Raw genomic sequence first — 18982 nt, forward strand, 5'->3', positions numbered from 1 at the left:
GAAAATTTGAGGGGAGGTTAGCTCTCTCTGCCATTCATAGCTCATTTTCCACAGTTTCAGGTTCCTGCCGTCAATATGATCTGGAAATGTTATGAGGAAAATTCCAGAGATACACAGTTCTTGAGCTTATTCTTTTTTGTGATAGCGTTCTATTATAGCTGCTCTATGTGATCAGTATTTACTGGTCATTGATAGTGTCTTTCTGTGCTTAAGTGCATATTAAAAACAGGCATGTATGTGGAAAGCAGTGCATAGGCGGCTTTGGCTAATCTGAAGCGTCAATGCTGTGGGAGCTTGGAGCTCAGAACCCAACTCCTGTGGACAAAAGAGACCAGCGCAAGGCCTCTCCAGTTATTCTCTCAGACCGCCAGTCAGTCAGTCAGTCAGTCAGTCAGTCAGACAAGTAGGTGCTTACAAGTAGGGGTCATGTGACTGACAGCCTCAGTGCAGCTCAAAGGTACAATGTTGCCGATTTCTGCTTCCTTCTCCCCAGTGGTCTGGTAAGTTCATCCCCACATAGTGCTAAACGTGTAAAGTTCTGGCTCTATACATAGATCTTCATAGCTGTCTTTGCAACTGCAACAGTGATAGTTCAGGGCCTTGATTACTGTCCCATGTGCTACTTGTGACTTTATACCCCCTGCCTGTCTACCCTTGTGTACTTCATTGCTGAGAGGACCTCACTAAAGGGAAGACTGAGGTCAGGGACAAAGGGGAGATCAACCCAGGGTTCTGCTTCAATTCCACAAAATGAGGCCCAGAGCTGAAAATCAACCACAAGAACAACTCTGGGGGGGTTATCCACACTGTCTACACTTGCGCTAATCAACTCTGGGGGGTTATCCACACTGTCTACACTCGCGCTAATCAGCACAGATTCAATAGCACCTACAGTTTGGCTGAACGTACCCGGAAAGAACAGGCTTCCTACAGCATCTGCGGCAGCCATGGGCTGGCTCCACAGCCTGAGTTCTCCCAAGTCTAGAGCTCTGTGTTAATTAAGGCTCTGGCTCTAGACACTGAATGCTGCTCTAGAAAACCACACATTCTTGCCTTGCAAAACCACCTCTGTTTTCCCATGATTTATTAATCAAAGAAAACTTCACGTACATTCTCTTAACTGCTCTTGAGCCCTACCAGCGAAAATAAATAAATAAAAATAAATAAACCCTAAACTTCCATTAACAATGATAACTTTGAAAACGAGTACAGAGCAGAACTCTTACTTGTTAACAAATCAACAACACGTGATAAAACAGGCAGCTGGGCATGGTGGCACACACCTTTAATCTCAGTACTTGGGAGGTACAGACTAGTGGATCGCTGAGTTCGAGGCCAGCCTGATCTACAGCCAAGGTTATGCAGAGAAACTGTCCTCAAACCAAACCAAATCAAACCAAACCAAAAAAAAAAAAAAAAAAAAAAAAAAAAAAAAGTGTGATTTTGCTCGGCAGTGGCCATGCATGTGCGTGCCCTAATTAATTTCCTCCCTTTCCTTATCTTTTGCTTTTAAGTACTACAGAAAGGGCGAGCTACACATCAGCTTCTCTGGGTGACCTAAGTTCTTTACCAAACCTTTGGATTGTGGGGCTCTGAGGACAAGAGCTGTTTCTTGTAATCTCCTGATTTCTGATATTCACTGTCTATATCCACATTACTCCAGTGCTCCTCCGCAGGTGACATCAGATAGTAATGGGCAGCATGAGGCACACCAGGCCCTCAGGGTTTACGGATCTTCCTCACCGGAATCATATTCTGAAAGGTACCTTAGATACCACCTTCAACTCCGCCCGTGACGGACCTCATTATGAACTCCGGAGGGGAAGACAGCTAGAATTTCTAGGTAGAAACAAACTCACCAGAAGTCTTTCTATTTCTTGCCTGAAAGCTTTTAAGGTCTCCAAAACTGGAGATCGCCCGAGTCAGAAAAGTTATTCTTTGAAAAGATCAGATCATGGCAACCCAAGTGCAGGTGACCATTTCTACGTTGTAAAACTTCAGGGGATGTGTTCCTTTTTGGCCCTCACACGGGGACACCCGTCTTCCTGGAGAGAGATTTGACTGTGGGCCTGAGCCAAGGAACAGCCAGCCAGAGTAGCCAGGGAGTAAAATGCAAATTTGTTTCTAATAGCTCCACCCACTGACTCCCCTGGCTCTGGCTACTACTCGAACCTTAAGACTAAATGGCAATATTCTTTTATCCAGGGCTTTCTTCCAGTTAGACATTGCTGAGTGAGGTTGTAATTTATTGGGCTATGAGCCTTTGATTATATAAACATTTTCCCATTTAGCAGGCCCAGCCATCCCTGTAATAGATTTTATAATTGCCCTTGCTGTATCGCCCCAGTGACGGAGCTGCAGTAAAAAACACAATCTGGGTGAGCGAGTCGAGAAAGAAAGGGTCTCACCATGGCGTCTGCCTTGTGTTTCATCCGCTTAGCTTCTCGCATGAAATAATCCGCACTTCGGGGCCTGCAAGAGGGGAACATCGGATGCCATCACTGCTTAAGTGCGAGGATCTATGGAAAATACGCTTTCCTTTCATTCAAACATAAAGCACAATTAAAAAAAAACAAACACTCCGCTTAATACAGAATCATGGCTACTTTCCGCACTCTCAAATTACAGCCTGTACACAAAATACATTATTTTTCTCCTAGGTCAGCAATTCAAAACCCACTCAATACACGCAGGTAGCCTTTATTTATAGTTATTTTAACGTGATCCCTCAGTGCCTAATTTGTGGATAAGTTTTTTTTTTTTTTTTATTGTATGGATAAGAAAAAAGTAAAAAAAAAAATCTTATTTTACATGGTATCCTGGATATGTACGGGTGAATATTTATTTGTTCTTGTGAGTGTGCCATTTATATACAGAAATGGTACCTGGAGTTGTATGCCCATATATTTAATTATCTTAAAGCCTCACGGTGAAACCAAAGAACTGTGATGCAGTGTGATGATTATGTTCCATTGTAATAAAGTTAATTGTAAAACGATGTCTACCTTGTGACAATGCGAAGATACCATGTATCGTCTGCAGTGCTGATTAGCTAGCTGGTAAACAGAAGCATTAGACACGTGTAATATTGAAGCAATAACCCTGGCCAGTGCCAGTTCTTCTGGGAGATGAAGGCAATTTGTCCTGAGACCGATCGCATGTGCATAACATCCCTGAGTCACACTAAGCCAAACATAGGATGGTGCCTTTAAAAATAGATTAATAATAATAATAATAATAATAATAATAATAATAAATCCTTCACATCCTTTAGATGCCATCAGCATAAACTTCTTTGCCTTCTGTGTGTTATGTGATCACTTGACCTCTTGGTGAATGCCAGCCAGGGGATGTGACGTCAGCAGAGACATTAGTCATGGGCTGCTCCACCTGTTATGCTTTGCTTATTTTAAACTGTCTTGTTTTAGAGTCTAATGGGTCTTTTACCTCATTGCAATACTGGGTGGTCAGAACATTTCTTTATTCAAAGAGATCGGAGTGCTTAAAAGATCAGTACGTGCTATGATAATGAATGTGAGTTAATGTTACATCTAATTAACCGAACTGAGAAACAAAATCAGGATCAAATCAAATAATTCATTTTGAGTTTGAGAGAGAGAAAGAGAGAGAGAGAGAGAGAGAGAGAGAGAGAGAGAGAGAGAGAGAGAGAGAAAGTGTCTCAGGATTCAAAGGGAGGGGACCTTAGATGAAATGCCCAACAGTGGGGAGAGGGAACTAGTGGAGCCCACCTCCAATGGAAAGACAGGGCATCAAGTGAGTGATGGGGTTGCCATCCCACAGTCAAAACTGTTTCTGTCTGAAAGAACTGCAGGGATGGAAATGGAGAGGAGCCTGAGGAAAAGAAGGTCCAGTAACAGGGCCAAAGTGGGATCCAGCTCAAGGGGAGGCTCCAAAGCCTGACACTATTTCTGATGCTATGGTGTGTTTACAGACAGCAGCCTAGCATGGCTGTCCTCTGAGAGGCCCGACAAGCAGCTGACTGAGACAGATGCAGATACTTACACCCAACCAATGGACAGAACTGGGGGACCCCTGTGGTTGAATTAGGGGAAGGCTGGAAGAAACTGAGGAGGAGGAGCAGGGCAACCCCATAGGAAGACCAACAGCCTCAACAAACTTGGACCCCGAGATCTCTCGGGCATTGAGCCACCAACGAGGCAACATATACTAGCTGGTTGGAGGCCCCCGATACATATACAGCAGAGGATGCCTGGTCTGATCTGGGAGATGTGCCTAACCCTCAAGAGACTTGAGGCCCCAGGGAGAGGGGAGGCCTGGCAGTAGGGTTGGGGAGTAGGGATGGGAGGTAGGGGACATCCTTTTGGAGACAGGGGAAGGGGGAATGGGATGAAGAACTGTGGGAGGGCAGATCAGGAGGGAGGCAACACCTGAACTGTACAAAACATTAAAAGCAATATAAAAAAGTTAACACGCGCGCACGCGCGCGCGCGTGCACACACACACACACACACACACAGACACCACATTTCCTGTTTCTTATTTCTTTACAAATTTTGTCAGGGTTGTGGCAATGTAAAGAAGCGGCAAGGCAGCCGCGGAATTTCCTGAAGGAGACTGTCTGTCTTTCAGCAATGGCTGCTTCACCATCCTTGCTCCCACCCAGGTCTGAGCCTTCGGGTCTCTGCTGTGGCTAAAGGTTTCCTTGGCTAAGAGGGCCTTTGTCACCTCTGCTTTTCTAGTTCATCTCCCGGGGACCCACAGCTCATCTTGAATGCTGGTTCAGTTGCCTTAACAGAGCGCTCCTCCTCCTTTGGCTACAGACCGACTGGTTCAAACTTGGGCAATTTTCATGGTTATCACTTGCTTCTGCTTTCAAACAAACCCTTTTTAGAGCATTTTTAGATTCACAGTGAAGTAAACTGAGCAGAAATTACGTCGTGTCCATGTATTCTGTGCTGCATGCAGAACCACCTCATCCGTTAACATCCTGAATTGAGCGCCACTGTCACAGTGACAAGCCACTGGTGACCATCTATGTCTATGGATGACGGGCCATTTCTCTTCTCTTTTAAAGTCTTAGTTTTACTTAAAAATTTTTTTAATCTTTATTTCATGTGAATGAGTATTCTGTCTACATGTGTATCTTTATACCATGTGCATGTTGGATCCCCTGAGATCTGAGCCACAGACAGTTGTGAGCTGCCAAGTGGGTGCTGGGAACTGAACCCAGGTCTTCTAGAAGAATCTTCTAGTGCTCTTAACCTCTGAGCTATCTCTCCAGCCCCTAGGGACCACTTCCTGATGGTTTAGATCCTGTGGGTTTGGAACGCCATGCCATGGCATGCATTTGCTGTTAAAGCATCAGAAGGCTGCAGCTCTGATTGGTCTATGGCTTCACATTGCGACAGACAATTAGAACTCGCCTGCAGCCAAGCCTAGACTGGCTCCTGAGTTTCAGATCCCAGAGGTGACGGTGTGAAGCGAGTTTACAGTTCTCACTGGTTCTCTCTGGTTGCCAGATGTGTCCGTGCCTCCTACCATTCCTCTTCTCTGTTTTTTAAACTTACTTTTTAAAATTTATTTTTATTTTTATGCATATGAGTACACTGTAGCTGTACTGTACTGTAGCAGAAGAGGGCATCAGATCCCATTACAGATGGCTGTGAGCCACCATATGGTTGCCGGGGATTGAACTCAGGACCTCTGGAAGGGCAGCCAGTGTTCTTAACCACTGAGCCATCTCTCCAGTCCCTATTCCTCTTCTCTTAAGGAAGAACCATCTGAGTCGGCTTTTATCATAGTTTTGGGGGTCTGTAACTCCAGCTTCCTTGAAGTCAATCTGGAAACTCACTCCTTAACTAGTGTTTCTAAAATATGGTTTCTGCTGTGTTGCCATCTTGTCCTAAAATCAAACTTTGGGGCCTCTGAAGTCTAATCTTATTAATTCAGGTTAGGTATTCGAGAGGGACTTTGAGCAAAGTCTAGGCAGTTTCCATGGGTTTTGGTGACCTGCCTCCCCTGCTTTGAAGCTCTGCTCTTCCTTTCCCCTGCTGGCAGTATCGTGCCTTTTGCTCACTCACTGAGAGTTCACCAAATCCTATCACGAACCATAGGATACCCCCCTTGGAGTCTGGCCACTGCCAGGAACGATTAGCATTGCCTTGGGTCTGACTCCTTCCAACCACTGTAGAGAACTAGTCTGTGCTGTACTTGGTGGGTAACTAATTACCTTCCAAGTTTACAGGGCTACGGTTACTGCGCGTGCGCAGCTTGGCCACCGGTACGTTCCAGCAGCAACCATGCTGCTGACCGCTTCGATCTTCCCCAGCCTACAGTGATCCTTGAATTGTACTGAATTTCTTCTGAGCTTAGGGGAAGAGTGTTGCCTTCTGAGAGGGCTCCGCATCATAAGCCAATGAGCCGGAGAATGTCTCCATGGCAACTTGAAATACTCCTCATCATTATCTGCTCTATGCTCCAGTATCTAAGATTGGTGTGTGTGTGTGTGTGTGTGTGTGTGTGTGTGTGTGTGTGTGTGTGTGTGTGTCCTGTCTTGTAGACCTCACCACTAAAAGATTGCCATTTTAAACACATTTTGTTCCCCTCGGGGGGGAAAAAAAACGGTCTCAGTCATAAGCTATGGCGTCTGAGATTTCACAGACGTTCTAAGGTACCCTAAGAGACGGCAGCAGCTGACAGTTCCTAATGTGTGTTCTTCAATCAATGCTGGTTTTAGCCGTAGCACGTGAATGCCATCTTTCAAACCAAACCCATGTGGAGGCTGAGTCACGGACACACAGCAGTGCCTGTGGGTAAGTAACACGCTTAATTTTCCGACTGGATCCTGGCAGCTACAACAGTAACTTGCCAGGCAGGAGGAAAACCGGTGCTGTCTGCGGACCGTTTACAAATGCAATTGTTAGAGTCCGCTTTGCATATAATGGAGGGCTCACTAGCCTAAGCGCTGAAAATTGCCTGACGATTGGCCCATTTTCTCCTCTCAGGTGATTTCGGCTGCTGTGCTCTTAAACCAGGCCATTACAAAGTCATTGGGACCAATGGGATGTCACTCGGACTGTCCGGCAGCGTGGCCATGGAATCATGCTAATCGAAGGACATTCTTTTCCAGAGCCATACACAAGTCAGTTGGGGAAAAGGAAATTGTCCTCATCTCTGTCAGAGGTACAGAATGTAGCATGTCCAAGGTTCTGAGGTAAGCTTGATGGTCTCAGGGCAGAATACAGTTCTCACCGAATCGGTTTTAAGTGTCATTTTACACTTGTGTGATGGCACCCAGAGCATTATTTTCCACAGTGTTTTAGGATGGTCATGAATGCACCGACAAAGGTGCGATTGAACAGTGCAAACGGGAATGCAGCCGGCGCCCCACAGCAACCAGGATTGGCCGATGGCAGAGCTGGAGTTCAGCCGTGGGCACCATTGTTCTAACAGTCCTCTGTCACAAAAGCGATCCGTGCACTTGATCCAAACAGGACGCTTCCTTTACTTCCTTCTTCCCTCAGCACCATCTACAAACACATGCATGGCCGGTGGCTCTCTGAGCACCAGCAGCAGCAGCAGCAGCAGCGTGCAAACGACCTGACACATCCCAGCGCAAGCTTTAGAGAGGACTTTGCTTTTTGTTCTCTTTCCTGGCTGAGGGAGCGAGAGAGATGAATGGCCTCCCACAGAGAGGCTGGCACACTGTGTTCTGTAATTTCTACCTCTTTGAAAGGCCATCCTTCCATAGAGCAAGCCTGTTTTGTGCAAACCGGCAGGGATGAGAGCTCTCTGTGTTTGAACAAACAGGTTCCTGGGTGTGGAGAAATCGGGATGGTTTGCTTGGAGAGACTGAAATCCACATCAGACAGAGGAGGAGTGACGGTATCAAATGGATTTCTCTCTCCTGCGATACCCCCGGTATCATCTGGCATGCCCTATCTGTGTCCTCCGCTTTCAGGTGCTTGTTCCAGAGGAGCCAGACCATGCAAGAGGTTAGATATTTCCTTTCCACACATGGGCTGTTCTGCAGTGCTAGCTTTGCAGAACTGGGTGACAAACTCAGCTTCCTGGACGTGGGGCGGGACGAGTGTTCTGCCACCTGCTCCCTTCCAGCAGTCATATTGGTGGGGATGTTCAGAGACTGGGACTCCCAGGGGCTGCTGCCTACACACACCCTGCGGATGCAGCTAGACGGTGTTTAGGCAGTAAGGATCCAAATGCAGCTTTGTTCCTGGATACAGACTGGAATCCCAAGAAGCCTGGAACCTGGCTTCTCTGGAGGGGGAGCACCCGACCCTGCGTTCCTCACAGCAGTCAGAGGACATTTCTCAGGTTGTGCTGGCTGAGGGAGGCAGGGTTTTAATCATTTAAGCAGCTTTTATTGAGAAGGAAAACCATCCTTCTCATTGCTGTTCCTCTCTGCGTTGGATCGATTTTAGCAAAGCCCAAAGGCTTCAGTAAGAGAGGCAACGTCCTTTTCCTTCCACCTGACCTTCCGTTTACGTTCTTCCATGTGTCTCAATGAAGTAAGGACCCAACCTGAGACGGGGGATAAGCAACGGCAACATTTCCCTAAGAACAAAAAGGTGGGGTCCAGCTTCCCTGCAGCGAGGTCTCCCTCAGGACAACAGTGCAGTGGAAAGGTCCCCAGAGTGCCCTGCCTATGACAATATGGCCTATGCAAAAATTCTACTTGGTTTCCTCTGATTAAAACATGCTGCGGGAGATTCGACCTCTCATATCCGGGAATCTTCCCTTCCTCTATAAAATTAAAACCCTTTTAGCTAGGAGACTGTGCCACGTAATTATCTTACAAATGCTAAGTCCCAGTCCCTTCCTGCCACTCACATTTCCCATGTTCACGGCCTTCAGTACTGTGTGTCCCAGGGAGTCCTCACTCAGCACAGGGAGGGATAGGTAGCTCTGTTCCAGCTACTGGCATCATGGGGACAGATGGGACATTTGGTAGATTGGCTGGATGCTCTGGTCGTGACTGCCTCTTCCATGGAAGTAAGGGCAGGGGACAGCACATCCTTCAGGGAGCAGCAGGCGGTGCTGGCCTCCAGCCTCGCTGGCTTCCAACACAGCCACACGGCTGGCAGGAGCTGGGCTTCATTCCTAGCCAAGCCTTTCACCATGTAGCTCTGTAAATTCAGGATCTCTGGACTGAGTCTCCCCATCCCAGATCTCCCTCAATTCTCCTCCGCCAAAGCTCCCTGTCACTAATTACAGCACCAAATAATACGCAGCCCACAGCGTTGTGCTAATGAGACCGACATCTACTCTGCGAGCTGAACCAAGCACCGATGCGCTCTGATAGAGATTCTCAGATTTTTGTCTTTTGAAGGAAAAGTCTGTTTGCCACCTCCCTCCCAAGGCTGGGGAGTAATAACTTTCGAGCTTTCCGTGCTTTTGCAGAATGTCGGGGGAGGAGGGGCTGTCAGACTGCTGCTAGTCTGCGCCCGCAGCTCACCAAGAGCAAGCCGACCTTGATTCAGGTTCTAAAATAAGAGCTGCCCCTTTCAGTTCATTTGCATCCTCAAAGCACTAACTGCGCTTAATTGGTAAGAAACACGGGAGGCAAGACGTGGAAGACCGGTGAATCTAAACGTTCTTTCATGCACATTCACGGAAAAAGAAAGAAAGATAGAAAGATCCAGGACCTCCCCTGGGAAAGGTATTTATAATTCAGCTATAGCTATTCTTGACAGCCCTGTGGATTCGGTTGTTGTCTGAAGTGCATGTTTATCCAACCATTAACAAGTGTTTATAATACAAAAGGATGCATTTCCTTAAAAATATAAAGCTACCCCACTGCAGCATGGGTGGAAATCCAGGGGAGACCACCCCTTCTCTGAGGAGAAAGGGAGGGGGCACCAGGGAGGTCAGGTGAGAGCCAGAGCCAGAGGAGAGGAGGGAGGGGAAGCTGTGATTGCAAAGTAAACAACTAAGTGAAGGAAGGAAAACAAACTAAGTAAACCAGAGCCTGGCACCTGCTACTTTCTGGATCCTTCTAGTGGCTTCCCATCAGGTTCTCAAAGACTCTGGTCCTAACCATCTGGCCCTTTTCTTTCTTCTCCCTGCAGCCTCTCTGCTCATCCCAGGGCCTGTTGATGCCCCCAGTGAAGATAAGCCAAGGAAAGTGGCAGGAGCGGAGGAGGACTTTCTTGGTCAGGAAGCTGCCAGGGCAGAAGTTGTCAAGTAAAAGAGGAGGGAAAGGAAGTGAGAGGAGGGAAGGAAAAGAGGAAAAGGAAGTGAGAGGAGGGAAGTGAGAGGAGGAAAAGGAAATAAGAGGAGGGAAGGAAGTGAGGAGAAGGAAGACAAAGAGGAAAAGGAAGTGAGAAGAGGGAAGGAAAAGAGGAAAAGGAAGTGAGAAGAGGGAAGGAAAAGAGGAAAAGGAAGTGAGAAGAGGGAAGGAAAAGAGAAAAATCCAATGGGAAAGGGAGGAAGGAAGGGTCACCTGCCTAGGAGGGTACTGCCCATAGTGGGCTCCTGCACCGCCTGGCACTCAAGAAAATGCCCCGCAAACACACCCTCAGGCCATTTCTCATGGAGACAGTTGCTTAACTGAAGTTTCCTCTTTCCAGGCGTGTCAGGTTGAAGCTAATTATGACAGAAGGGAAGGAAGAAAACGGGATGGGAGGGAGGAAGAGGATGAAGAGAAGCTGCTGGGAACTAAAATAAGGGAGTGAGAGGGAAGAGGAGGGGCGGGAAGAGGAGCGGGTGTGGCCACAGCCATCACAGTAGTGGCGGTTGGAGCGGTGGCATTCCCGGGCTTCTCTCCCCTGACTCTGGCAGTTGCCTGTACCTGACACACAGTAAGTGCTTTGAATGGTGCCGCTAGACGTGAAGACATTTTGGTCTCTTGAGGGAATGGCTGTTTCCATGGTTTAAAGGAAGAGGCAATGTTGGTTCTTTGCCTTGTGGGTTTTAAGAATCTTCCCACAGCTCTCTTAGACCAGTGGTTGTTTCTGTGGTGTGTCTATTTTACTAACGGAGATTTCAAATTGTTTGGGGCAGGTGGCCACCCCTCTCCATGCAGAAGGTATGGAAGAGTGGTTTCCCATGTCCCTCTGCCCTGTCCCTAACAGAACAAAGAGCCCAGCACAGGCAACCACTAGAACTATAGAACAAGTCTTACCAACAGGTACAGCCTCTCGACTGGTACAGACTGGGAACATAACAAGAAACATTCCCCTCCTTCCCCCATGAAAAGTTCAAGAAACTTCAGATATCGGGCTGCTCTTTCTGACCCAGCCCTCTGTTTTGAACATGGAAGAAGTCATTAAACTTATTTTCTCACAAATATTTGTTTTTTTCTTATCATACTCTTTATATCATATACTGGAGATATTTGGTGTTTTGAGCACCTCAATGCCTCACACGTCTGATACTGGCTATGACTCCAAAGCCCAAATCACACAATCGCCTCAAGTATGACTCTAGTTTTGTCTGTTTTCAAAAATGACTAAAATACACAGGGACAATGTGCTGGCTGGTTTTGTGTGTCAGCTTGGAGTTATCACAGAGAAAGAAGCTTCCCTTGAGGAAATGCCTCCATGAGATCCAGCTGTAAGGCATTTTCTCAATTAGTGATCAAGGGTGGGAGGGTCCAGCCCATTGTAGGTGGTGGCATCCCTGGGCTGGTGGTCCTGGGTTCTATAAGAGAGCAAGCTGAGCAAGCCAGGGGAAGCAAGCCAGTAAGCAGCACCCCTCCACGGCCTCTGTATCAGCTCCTGCTTCCTGACCTGCTTGAGTTCCAGTCCTGACTTCCTTTGGTGATGAACAGCAATGTGGAAGTGTAAGCTGAATAAACCCTTTCCTCCCCAGCTTGCTTCTTGATCATGATGTTTGTGTAGGAATGGAAACCCTGACTAAGACAATTTCCACACGAAGTCCTAAAGAGACCACAGTTGACCATCTGGCTGCTGTCCTGAGGGCCAATGAACACCCACCATTGGGCTCACTGAAGGGGAAGTGAGTGCTGAAGCAGTTGAAGGGAGGGGAGGGTGCCATGCATGGAGCCGGCACATGCAGCTGCAGTAACCGGAGGAGGAGATTTGGTTACCTTAGCACCTGCTTTTAAAAGGATACACAGATGCACCCTTGGCTTCCAAACCCCGAGCTCTGTGCCCTGGTTAATGTATAAAGTCAAACTGAAACGTAAAAGGTTACCACTTGGTATACGTCCGACAGAGAAGCAGGTAGCAGGTGCCTATACTTGGGTGAGGATAGGGAGGGCTGTTGAAGAGGGAGCAGGAGTGGGATCCCAGCACAGTGCCTGAGGCTCCCCAGACACTGCTGCTGCTTCTGTGGTACCTCCACGGAGGGGAGTAGTCATCGCTGGTATTATCTATCCTTCTGAGAAGGGGGCCGGGACACGCTGAGAGCACTTTATATTTTGATTTCCAGAGGGCGTATGGTTCACAGTCTGTCTCTGCAGTTGGGCTGTAAGCCACCAGAGGGCAGGAATCTCCTGCCTGCTGTTTCTGGAGACTTCATTTATCCTGCCTCACATGGACAGGAGTTGCGTGTTTGTGGGTCAGCTAACAGCTGAAGGCAGGATTCAGGCTGAGCTCATGAAAGCCTACCTTCTGCCTACTTGACACCTGCTTTCTCCCTGGAAGACTGAATTATCTTCAGCCTCACCAGAGCATGGCTGGCCAGTCTTCTTACCTTCTGCCCCTTTCTCCTTGCGAGCTAATGCTCACAATGGGAGGGGCATTCAGGTTTTAGCAGTAGCAGTGGACAGAGGAGTCAGGGCTGTTGTTTTTACTATATAAGGCTTGTTTATGCTGTTACAGAAGAACCTTCGTCTCGAAAGGAAACAGCCTTCAGAGGTGAATCGATATTATTCTTTGGCCATTCTAATTTACAAAACCAAAAGTGCTTCCTTTGGTTTTGTTAAGTCCAACATCCCTTAATCCATATCCTTAGAACTAGGACTCACTGGGGGCTGGAGAGAAAGCTTAGCAGTTAAGAATATGCCCTGGTCTTGCAGAGGACTTGCGCTGGTCCCAGCACCCACGCTGGGCAGCTAATGCCTGTAGCTATAGGGTGATCAATGGAGAGTAGCCACACTTATGAACACAAACCCAGACAGATACATACATAATTAAAGAAGAAATAGGGCCCATCAGTGCAGTTTGCTTCAGTTTCCTGAGGTCTTGGGTGCCAACCCCATTAGCCCTGGTGATCCTGTTTGCCCAGGGATGCCCACAAAGTTAGGGCTTCCTTTGAGAGAGGCATTTAAATGGCAACATCATAAATGAGAGGCAATGACCTTTTTTCCCCCTACGCTCTCCTCCCTCATCATATTAAGAAGGTCCTAACTTACATGTCATCGAAGATCAGTTTCTGTCTCTTGCAGTCCCTGTGGCCGTTGGAACCCGGAGACCACGGCTCAGTCTGGGGCCGTGATTTGCTGTGGAGGATGCCATTTTCGGAACTGTTGTGAGAGATCTTCTAAATGACAAATGAGACAGAAGCCACTGAGACACGGCTACTTGGCCAAGAGAGCCACTAGATACCTTTTTTACCCACAGAATATCACTCTGTTCTATGCTAGAAATAATGATGGTTTTGTTTCAATAAAGAAAAAAATTCTTTACCCAAAATACTGGGGACCTCAAGTGGTTGAGTATTTGGGAGGTAGAAGCCAAGTCTAAGCATTATCTGTTTCTCCTCATGCATGAAGTAATTACATATACACCCAAGCAACTGTGTGTCCCATGCTTCCTCCTAGGAGGAGAGCAGGTGTGGAATGACCCAGAAATTATGTTGGTGTTCAGCAAGTTTCAGATCTTGGAACCCTTTGGATTAGGGATGCCCGGCCTGTGCCTACCTAGGTATCAAGCAGAGGACTTCTGCACCCTTGGTTAATGCAGTTCTCACAGCATTATGAAAAAGGATGGTCTATGTTCCTTTCATGGATGGGAGAACTTAGACTGGACAGATTAGGCAACCTTCTCAAGTTCAAAGAGTAACCATGGGTGGGGGCCCTGGGCTTTTATTTTTTCCAATTTAGACACATATCAGAATCACACGGAAGCCTTCTAAAACAGATTGCTGGCTTAGCTTTCGCTTTAGTAGATCTAGGGTAGGGTTTAAGAATCCTCCCCCCTCCAATAAAGTTTTGATATGTAAATCAGGCTGATTTTGAACTGTCTCAGCCTGCTGAATGCTAGGATTACAGGTATGTTATATTTGCTGATACCAGACTCCCTGTGAGAATCTGTATTTCTAAGCTAGGGACAGAGTGGTGGGCTCACAATTTCATGGAGTTTACTAAGGAAGGAGGAGCCCGGACAAACCGTGAGGTCCGCAGCATGCGACTGCAGCTGGCTCTCGGCCTTAGGCTCTTTGTTGGAAGACACAGAAGTCAACAACCCGTTGCCATGAGGTCGGCTGGAAGAAGTCACGTCCTCGCTGGAGTATTTGTGTTTACATGCATCAGAGAGTGGCGAGCTGGGTGACCGGAGCATCTTTTCATTTTTGTTTATTGGTATTGCCAAGCTGAAAAGAGAAATAGCAACAGAGCTTCCCAGTCTGCACTAGAAAAAAAAAAAAAAAAAAAAAAGGCCATGCTCTTTGTAAGGCCCAACCTCTCATTTAACTTCTGCTGTCAGGAAGAAGTTTCTTGGGAATTACTTTGGTGAAGTGACTTTATGGCATCAGGACCACGGTAAACAATAAACAAATCTCACGCTCGGTTTCTTTACTTTATTAGGACACGCAGTAATCTCGAGTTCCTGCCAAGGAAGGACCAAGCAGAGCAGCATGTCGGCACTCCAGTTCTTCATCAAGGTATCTACAAATACCGAATGAATAAGCTTTTCCTTGAGCCTGAGTAGTTTGGAAAAGCCAAGCAACAACCCATAGTAGGGAACTGAGCTCTTAGTCTCATAGAGGGCACCCGCTGGCCAGTGACTGAGTCTGTAGGAGATAGTCACAGCATATCCTGGGGACTCCAAGGCCTGAAGCCACCTTCCAACCACTGAGTCTCAGAATTCACCAAGCATTGATCAGAATAAACACAGGACAAAGCAACTGGTACCTGAAAACTACAGTTTCTGGTCCTTAGCTCTTCCTTTCACCTTAAAGACTATTGTCTATTCGTCAACAGAATTTCTCCAAATCAGCTATCAGAGAAGACGATTCACTTACACTAAAGTCTGCGCTGTACATGATGACGCCTACTGCTGGGGATCGTTTGCATGAGGAAGGAGGGTTGTTTGTGAAGGATATGTTATCCTGAAATAGTCAATCACTGCTAACCAAAGAAGCCCATAGAGTCCCTAATACAATTTATGCAACAACAACAAAGCAGTAAAACCAATGAAGGTTTAGTTGTTGACTCCTGGGGTTATGATGGGTTAATTGTATGTGTTGGTTATCAGAGCAAACAAGCCATTAAGTCACTTCAAAAGCAATTTCCTTAGCTGGTAGTCACAGTGGGAATCTTAAGTACTGGCCTCTAAATTAAACACCAAAGTTCTTTAACATCATGCAAATAGATATGTGTGGAGGCAGAATCTCTGGTTCCAGAAGTGTTCTGGGTGAGTCTGAAGTTGTGTCTGCTGAAGGGAAAGATGCTGATGTTAAGGTTGGATGTGGGAAGCCTGAAAGAAATCATTTCTTGACATGGGAGTGCAAAACCCTGTTTCTAAGCATCTATCATGTTATATCCTTTATGTGTTATGAAGAACACATTATGACATTAAGTATCATCCTGGGTATGTATATCTGATGTTCCCTCTTCATTGTTGCAAGTTTACATAGAGGACCAAAGAAGTGTCCTCTGGAGAGCTAGCTGGGTGATCAGCTCTGTGCTCTCCTGCAGTGGTAAAACTTGGTGGTGGGATTTTGAGAAGCAAAATGCCAGAGCTTCAGGGACTATCTTTCCCAACCGAGAACACTATCCACTTGCTCCCATTGTATTGCTACTTAGTTCCCTCATGTTGTATCTCTAGGCATTCGCTACTTAGTGTCAGCAAAGCAATCAGATGTGGGAGGCTCTGTCAGACGGTATGAGGGCTAGAGATTTTAAACTGGAGGTTCACGACTTTGGATAGCAGAAAGGTTCCGCCGCCACTGTCACTCTCAAACATCTCAGCTCTCTTTGGAGCATCTCCTCCAGTCCCAAGCAAGGGCAAGGATCGGAAGAACTGTTAAGATGGAGTCACCTTAGTGACACCCACAGTTGTGCCTCAGCAGAAATCACTGTGTTTTCTTGCCATACGACTGTCATTACAGACACCTTGAAATATCATCTGTGCTCATCGTTATGCAGTGGTTATAACTGTCACTAGATAGGAAGCTTATTTAATGCACTGACAAATGCACATAAAATATTTCGGGGGGGGGCAAAGTCCCTCCATTCCCATCTCCCTAGTCCTTGGGAACGCACAGAGGACTGTGGGAGTGTTGAGTATCTGTTCCCTCCTGTGCAAGACTTCAGCATCCTCAAGGTGATCCCTATAGCACTGTGGGTCTGTGTGCCTGTGGGCCTGTGCTCTCCAATTTCATCTCTGACTCTCAGCACTGCTCTACGTCTTTCCCAACCTTTCAGTTTACATTTTTATGTGCTGTGCAGAGCCATTAATCTCCCCTTTAAAGTCCTCTATGTATAGTCCGGGAGAGCGAGAGGCGTCTCAGCAGAGGAACAGCGGGGTCTGGGCCGAGGTGCTTCTAAATGGAAAAGCCCCTATGACTGAAGCTAAGCCACTTGCTTTAATGAATACCTGGGACCTTGCCTTGCTGGAGGATCATTTATCACAGAGGGGGGTGGAATGTGGGGGCCTGCGCTGTTCCTCTAGAGGAATCACTGGGTGGTGGTTTGACCTTGGAAGCACACATCCTTTTTAAGTCCACAGTTGGTCTACGCCCGAGAGCTCAGGTGTATCCCCTGCAGACTCAAAGTGCAGCTTCCCCAAGTCCTTGGGGTTTTATGTTCTTATGTGCTTAGTAGCTGTTAAAATACTGGCTTGTAATATTTGGTTTTCACATTTTGGGGGAGAGTGCAGAGCTCAGAGCGATGCTGCCTGGTTGCTGGTCTCTGGTTACATGGAAGGACCTGCCACAGCTATCAAACGCAGAGTATCAGTTTTGGTTAATCTGTGGGTTAAGCAAGCCCACAGAGTCAGATCAGAGCAAAAGGATCTTCTGTCTCCTCAACACAGCACAGGACTTTCAGACTCAGTGGCCCGCTCCAGCTCACTCCTACCTTCCAGGGAACAGGCTTACCTGTTGATGTTCACGTTGCAGTGGCTGCCGGACAAGGTGTTGTTAGTGGAGGCGGCCAGGCGTGAAGTGCCCTCCTTCTTCCCCTGGGCCTTCTTTATCTCCCTGTAGTCGTCTTCGTTGTCACACTGGGTGGTAATAAGCAGAAGCCAATCAGCTTTGGACTCTGGTGCCAGTGAGCTGCAGGACTCTGCCTGTCACACAGCAAGGCCTCTCGGGAGGCGTCCCTGCCTACCTCCTCTAGAGAATGAGGCAACAGCAAAGCCAGCCCTGGTGGAGCTTCCACTCAGTGAACTAGCACGTGTGCTGGGTTTATGCATGGCTTAGTGAAGGGAAGGATATCACGTTGTGATCAAAACATGGATTGTGAAAGCTGTCTAGCGTTACGCTTTGCAGACTAGATCTGGTCTGAATTAGCCTGTGGTGTCACTGTCCCTCATCCCTTACTGGTATCAGAATGAAGTATACGAAGTGTGCTCTGCCTAAGCTTACTGGAGTCACCGTGGTGGGAAGCCCCAGCTCTGCCTTTTGTGAACGGCCAATGGTGGTTGCTGCCTGGTGTGCTTTAGCTCTGGCTCACAATTTCCATCCCCAAACACTTTTAAAGTTCCTTTTGGTAAGCTAGGACCCATGTTGGGTTCTTGCTGCACAAATGTGTTTGACCCTACAGTGTCAGGGTGCGACAGAAATACACTCTGGCGCTGCTCACGGGGAGGCAAGAGCTTAATCCAGGGCGGCATCCCCAGGGTTGGATGGGGGTGTTTTCCAGGAGAAAATGCAAGCATAAAAGACAGACAGAACTTGGCTCTTTTTAGCCAGGACTGTGTGGTGCAGCCTCTGCTATAGAGGGTCTTGGAAGCTCACCTTGTTAAAATGGCCCCATGAAGAGTCCCAAGCCAACTTTAAGTCCTTGGTTGTCAGTTCTGGAGCTTCAGGAGGGGGAGACCCAGCTGTGCCAGTCTGTGTCAGGAGTCTGGTTAGTCATTTGCCCTTTTCAGCCCTCCCATGGAGCATGGGTGGCCAAGGGAATTGTGATGTTCTCTACTGAATGGGAACCTAGTTCCCTTGTTCTGGGCATGCAGACAAAGGACACATTTGGTCCTGCAAGGTAAAAGGCACCTGCTGCCAAGCCTGATGCCCCGAGTTCAAGACCTAGGATGACCCTTTACACACACACACACACACACACACACACACACACACACACACACGCACGCACGCACACACACACAATCAAAAACATTTGCATATGTATTAAGAACAGGGGAAGTAGCTTTTCCAAGGTTCCTTCTTTTCCAAGGTCCTAGTTCTACTTTACAGGGATAAGCTGTTTAATCTTACTGTGCGAAGAAACACATTTTGAGCCTGTATCATAAATTCCCTTGATGATAACAAAGATGACCATGTCTGGGAGAGACTATGCCTTTGGCATATACCTTCCAAAATGAGGGATACCTTCATCTTGGCTGGGAGAATTGCCTCCAACGTCACCTTATTTAATCAGTTTCCCCTTTCCCCCGCATCCGGCCTGTGTCTGCACACTCAGTCAATCTTGCTGAATGATTACTCCTTCAGGCTGGGGCGGTGCTTAAGTACCCACAGCTCTAAGGTGATGGTACGTCCTTATTGCGTGTGTAGAACAACTACTTATGCAATTGTTGGGGGGGACACACAAGTGCAGCCGCCCATAGACCAGACTAGCAGCTTCTTATCTGGGATCTACCCTTCGCCCTCCAGTGCAAAGAGAGACACAGAG

General features: G+C 47.3%; 1 protein-coding gene across 1 annotated transcript in view; it reads right to left on the reverse strand.

Moving 5' to 3' along the window:
• Aff3 (AF4/FMR2 family member 3) overlaps nucleotides 1-18982 on the reverse strand; it is a 464232-nt gene that overhangs the window by 12594 nt on the left and 432656 nt on the right. The window contains exons 15-18 of the mRNA XM_032900975.1: nucleotides 17230-17354; nucleotides 14298-14499; nucleotides 13322-13449; nucleotides 2409-2472 (exon numbers count right to left, since the gene is read on the reverse strand). Coding sequence (XP_032756866.1) covers nucleotides 2409-2472; nucleotides 13322-13449; nucleotides 14298-14499; nucleotides 17230-17354 — 519 coding nt within the window. The remainder of the gene's footprint in view (nucleotides 1-2408; nucleotides 2473-13321; nucleotides 13450-14297; nucleotides 14500-17229; nucleotides 17355-18982) is intronic.

Source organism: Rattus rattus, chromosome 4, assembly GCF_011064425.1.
Source record: "Rattus rattus isolate New Zealand chromosome 4, Rrattus_CSIRO_v1, whole genome shotgun sequence".
Classification (NCBI taxonomy): Eukaryota; Metazoa; Chordata; class Mammalia; order Rodentia; family Muridae; genus Rattus; species Rattus rattus.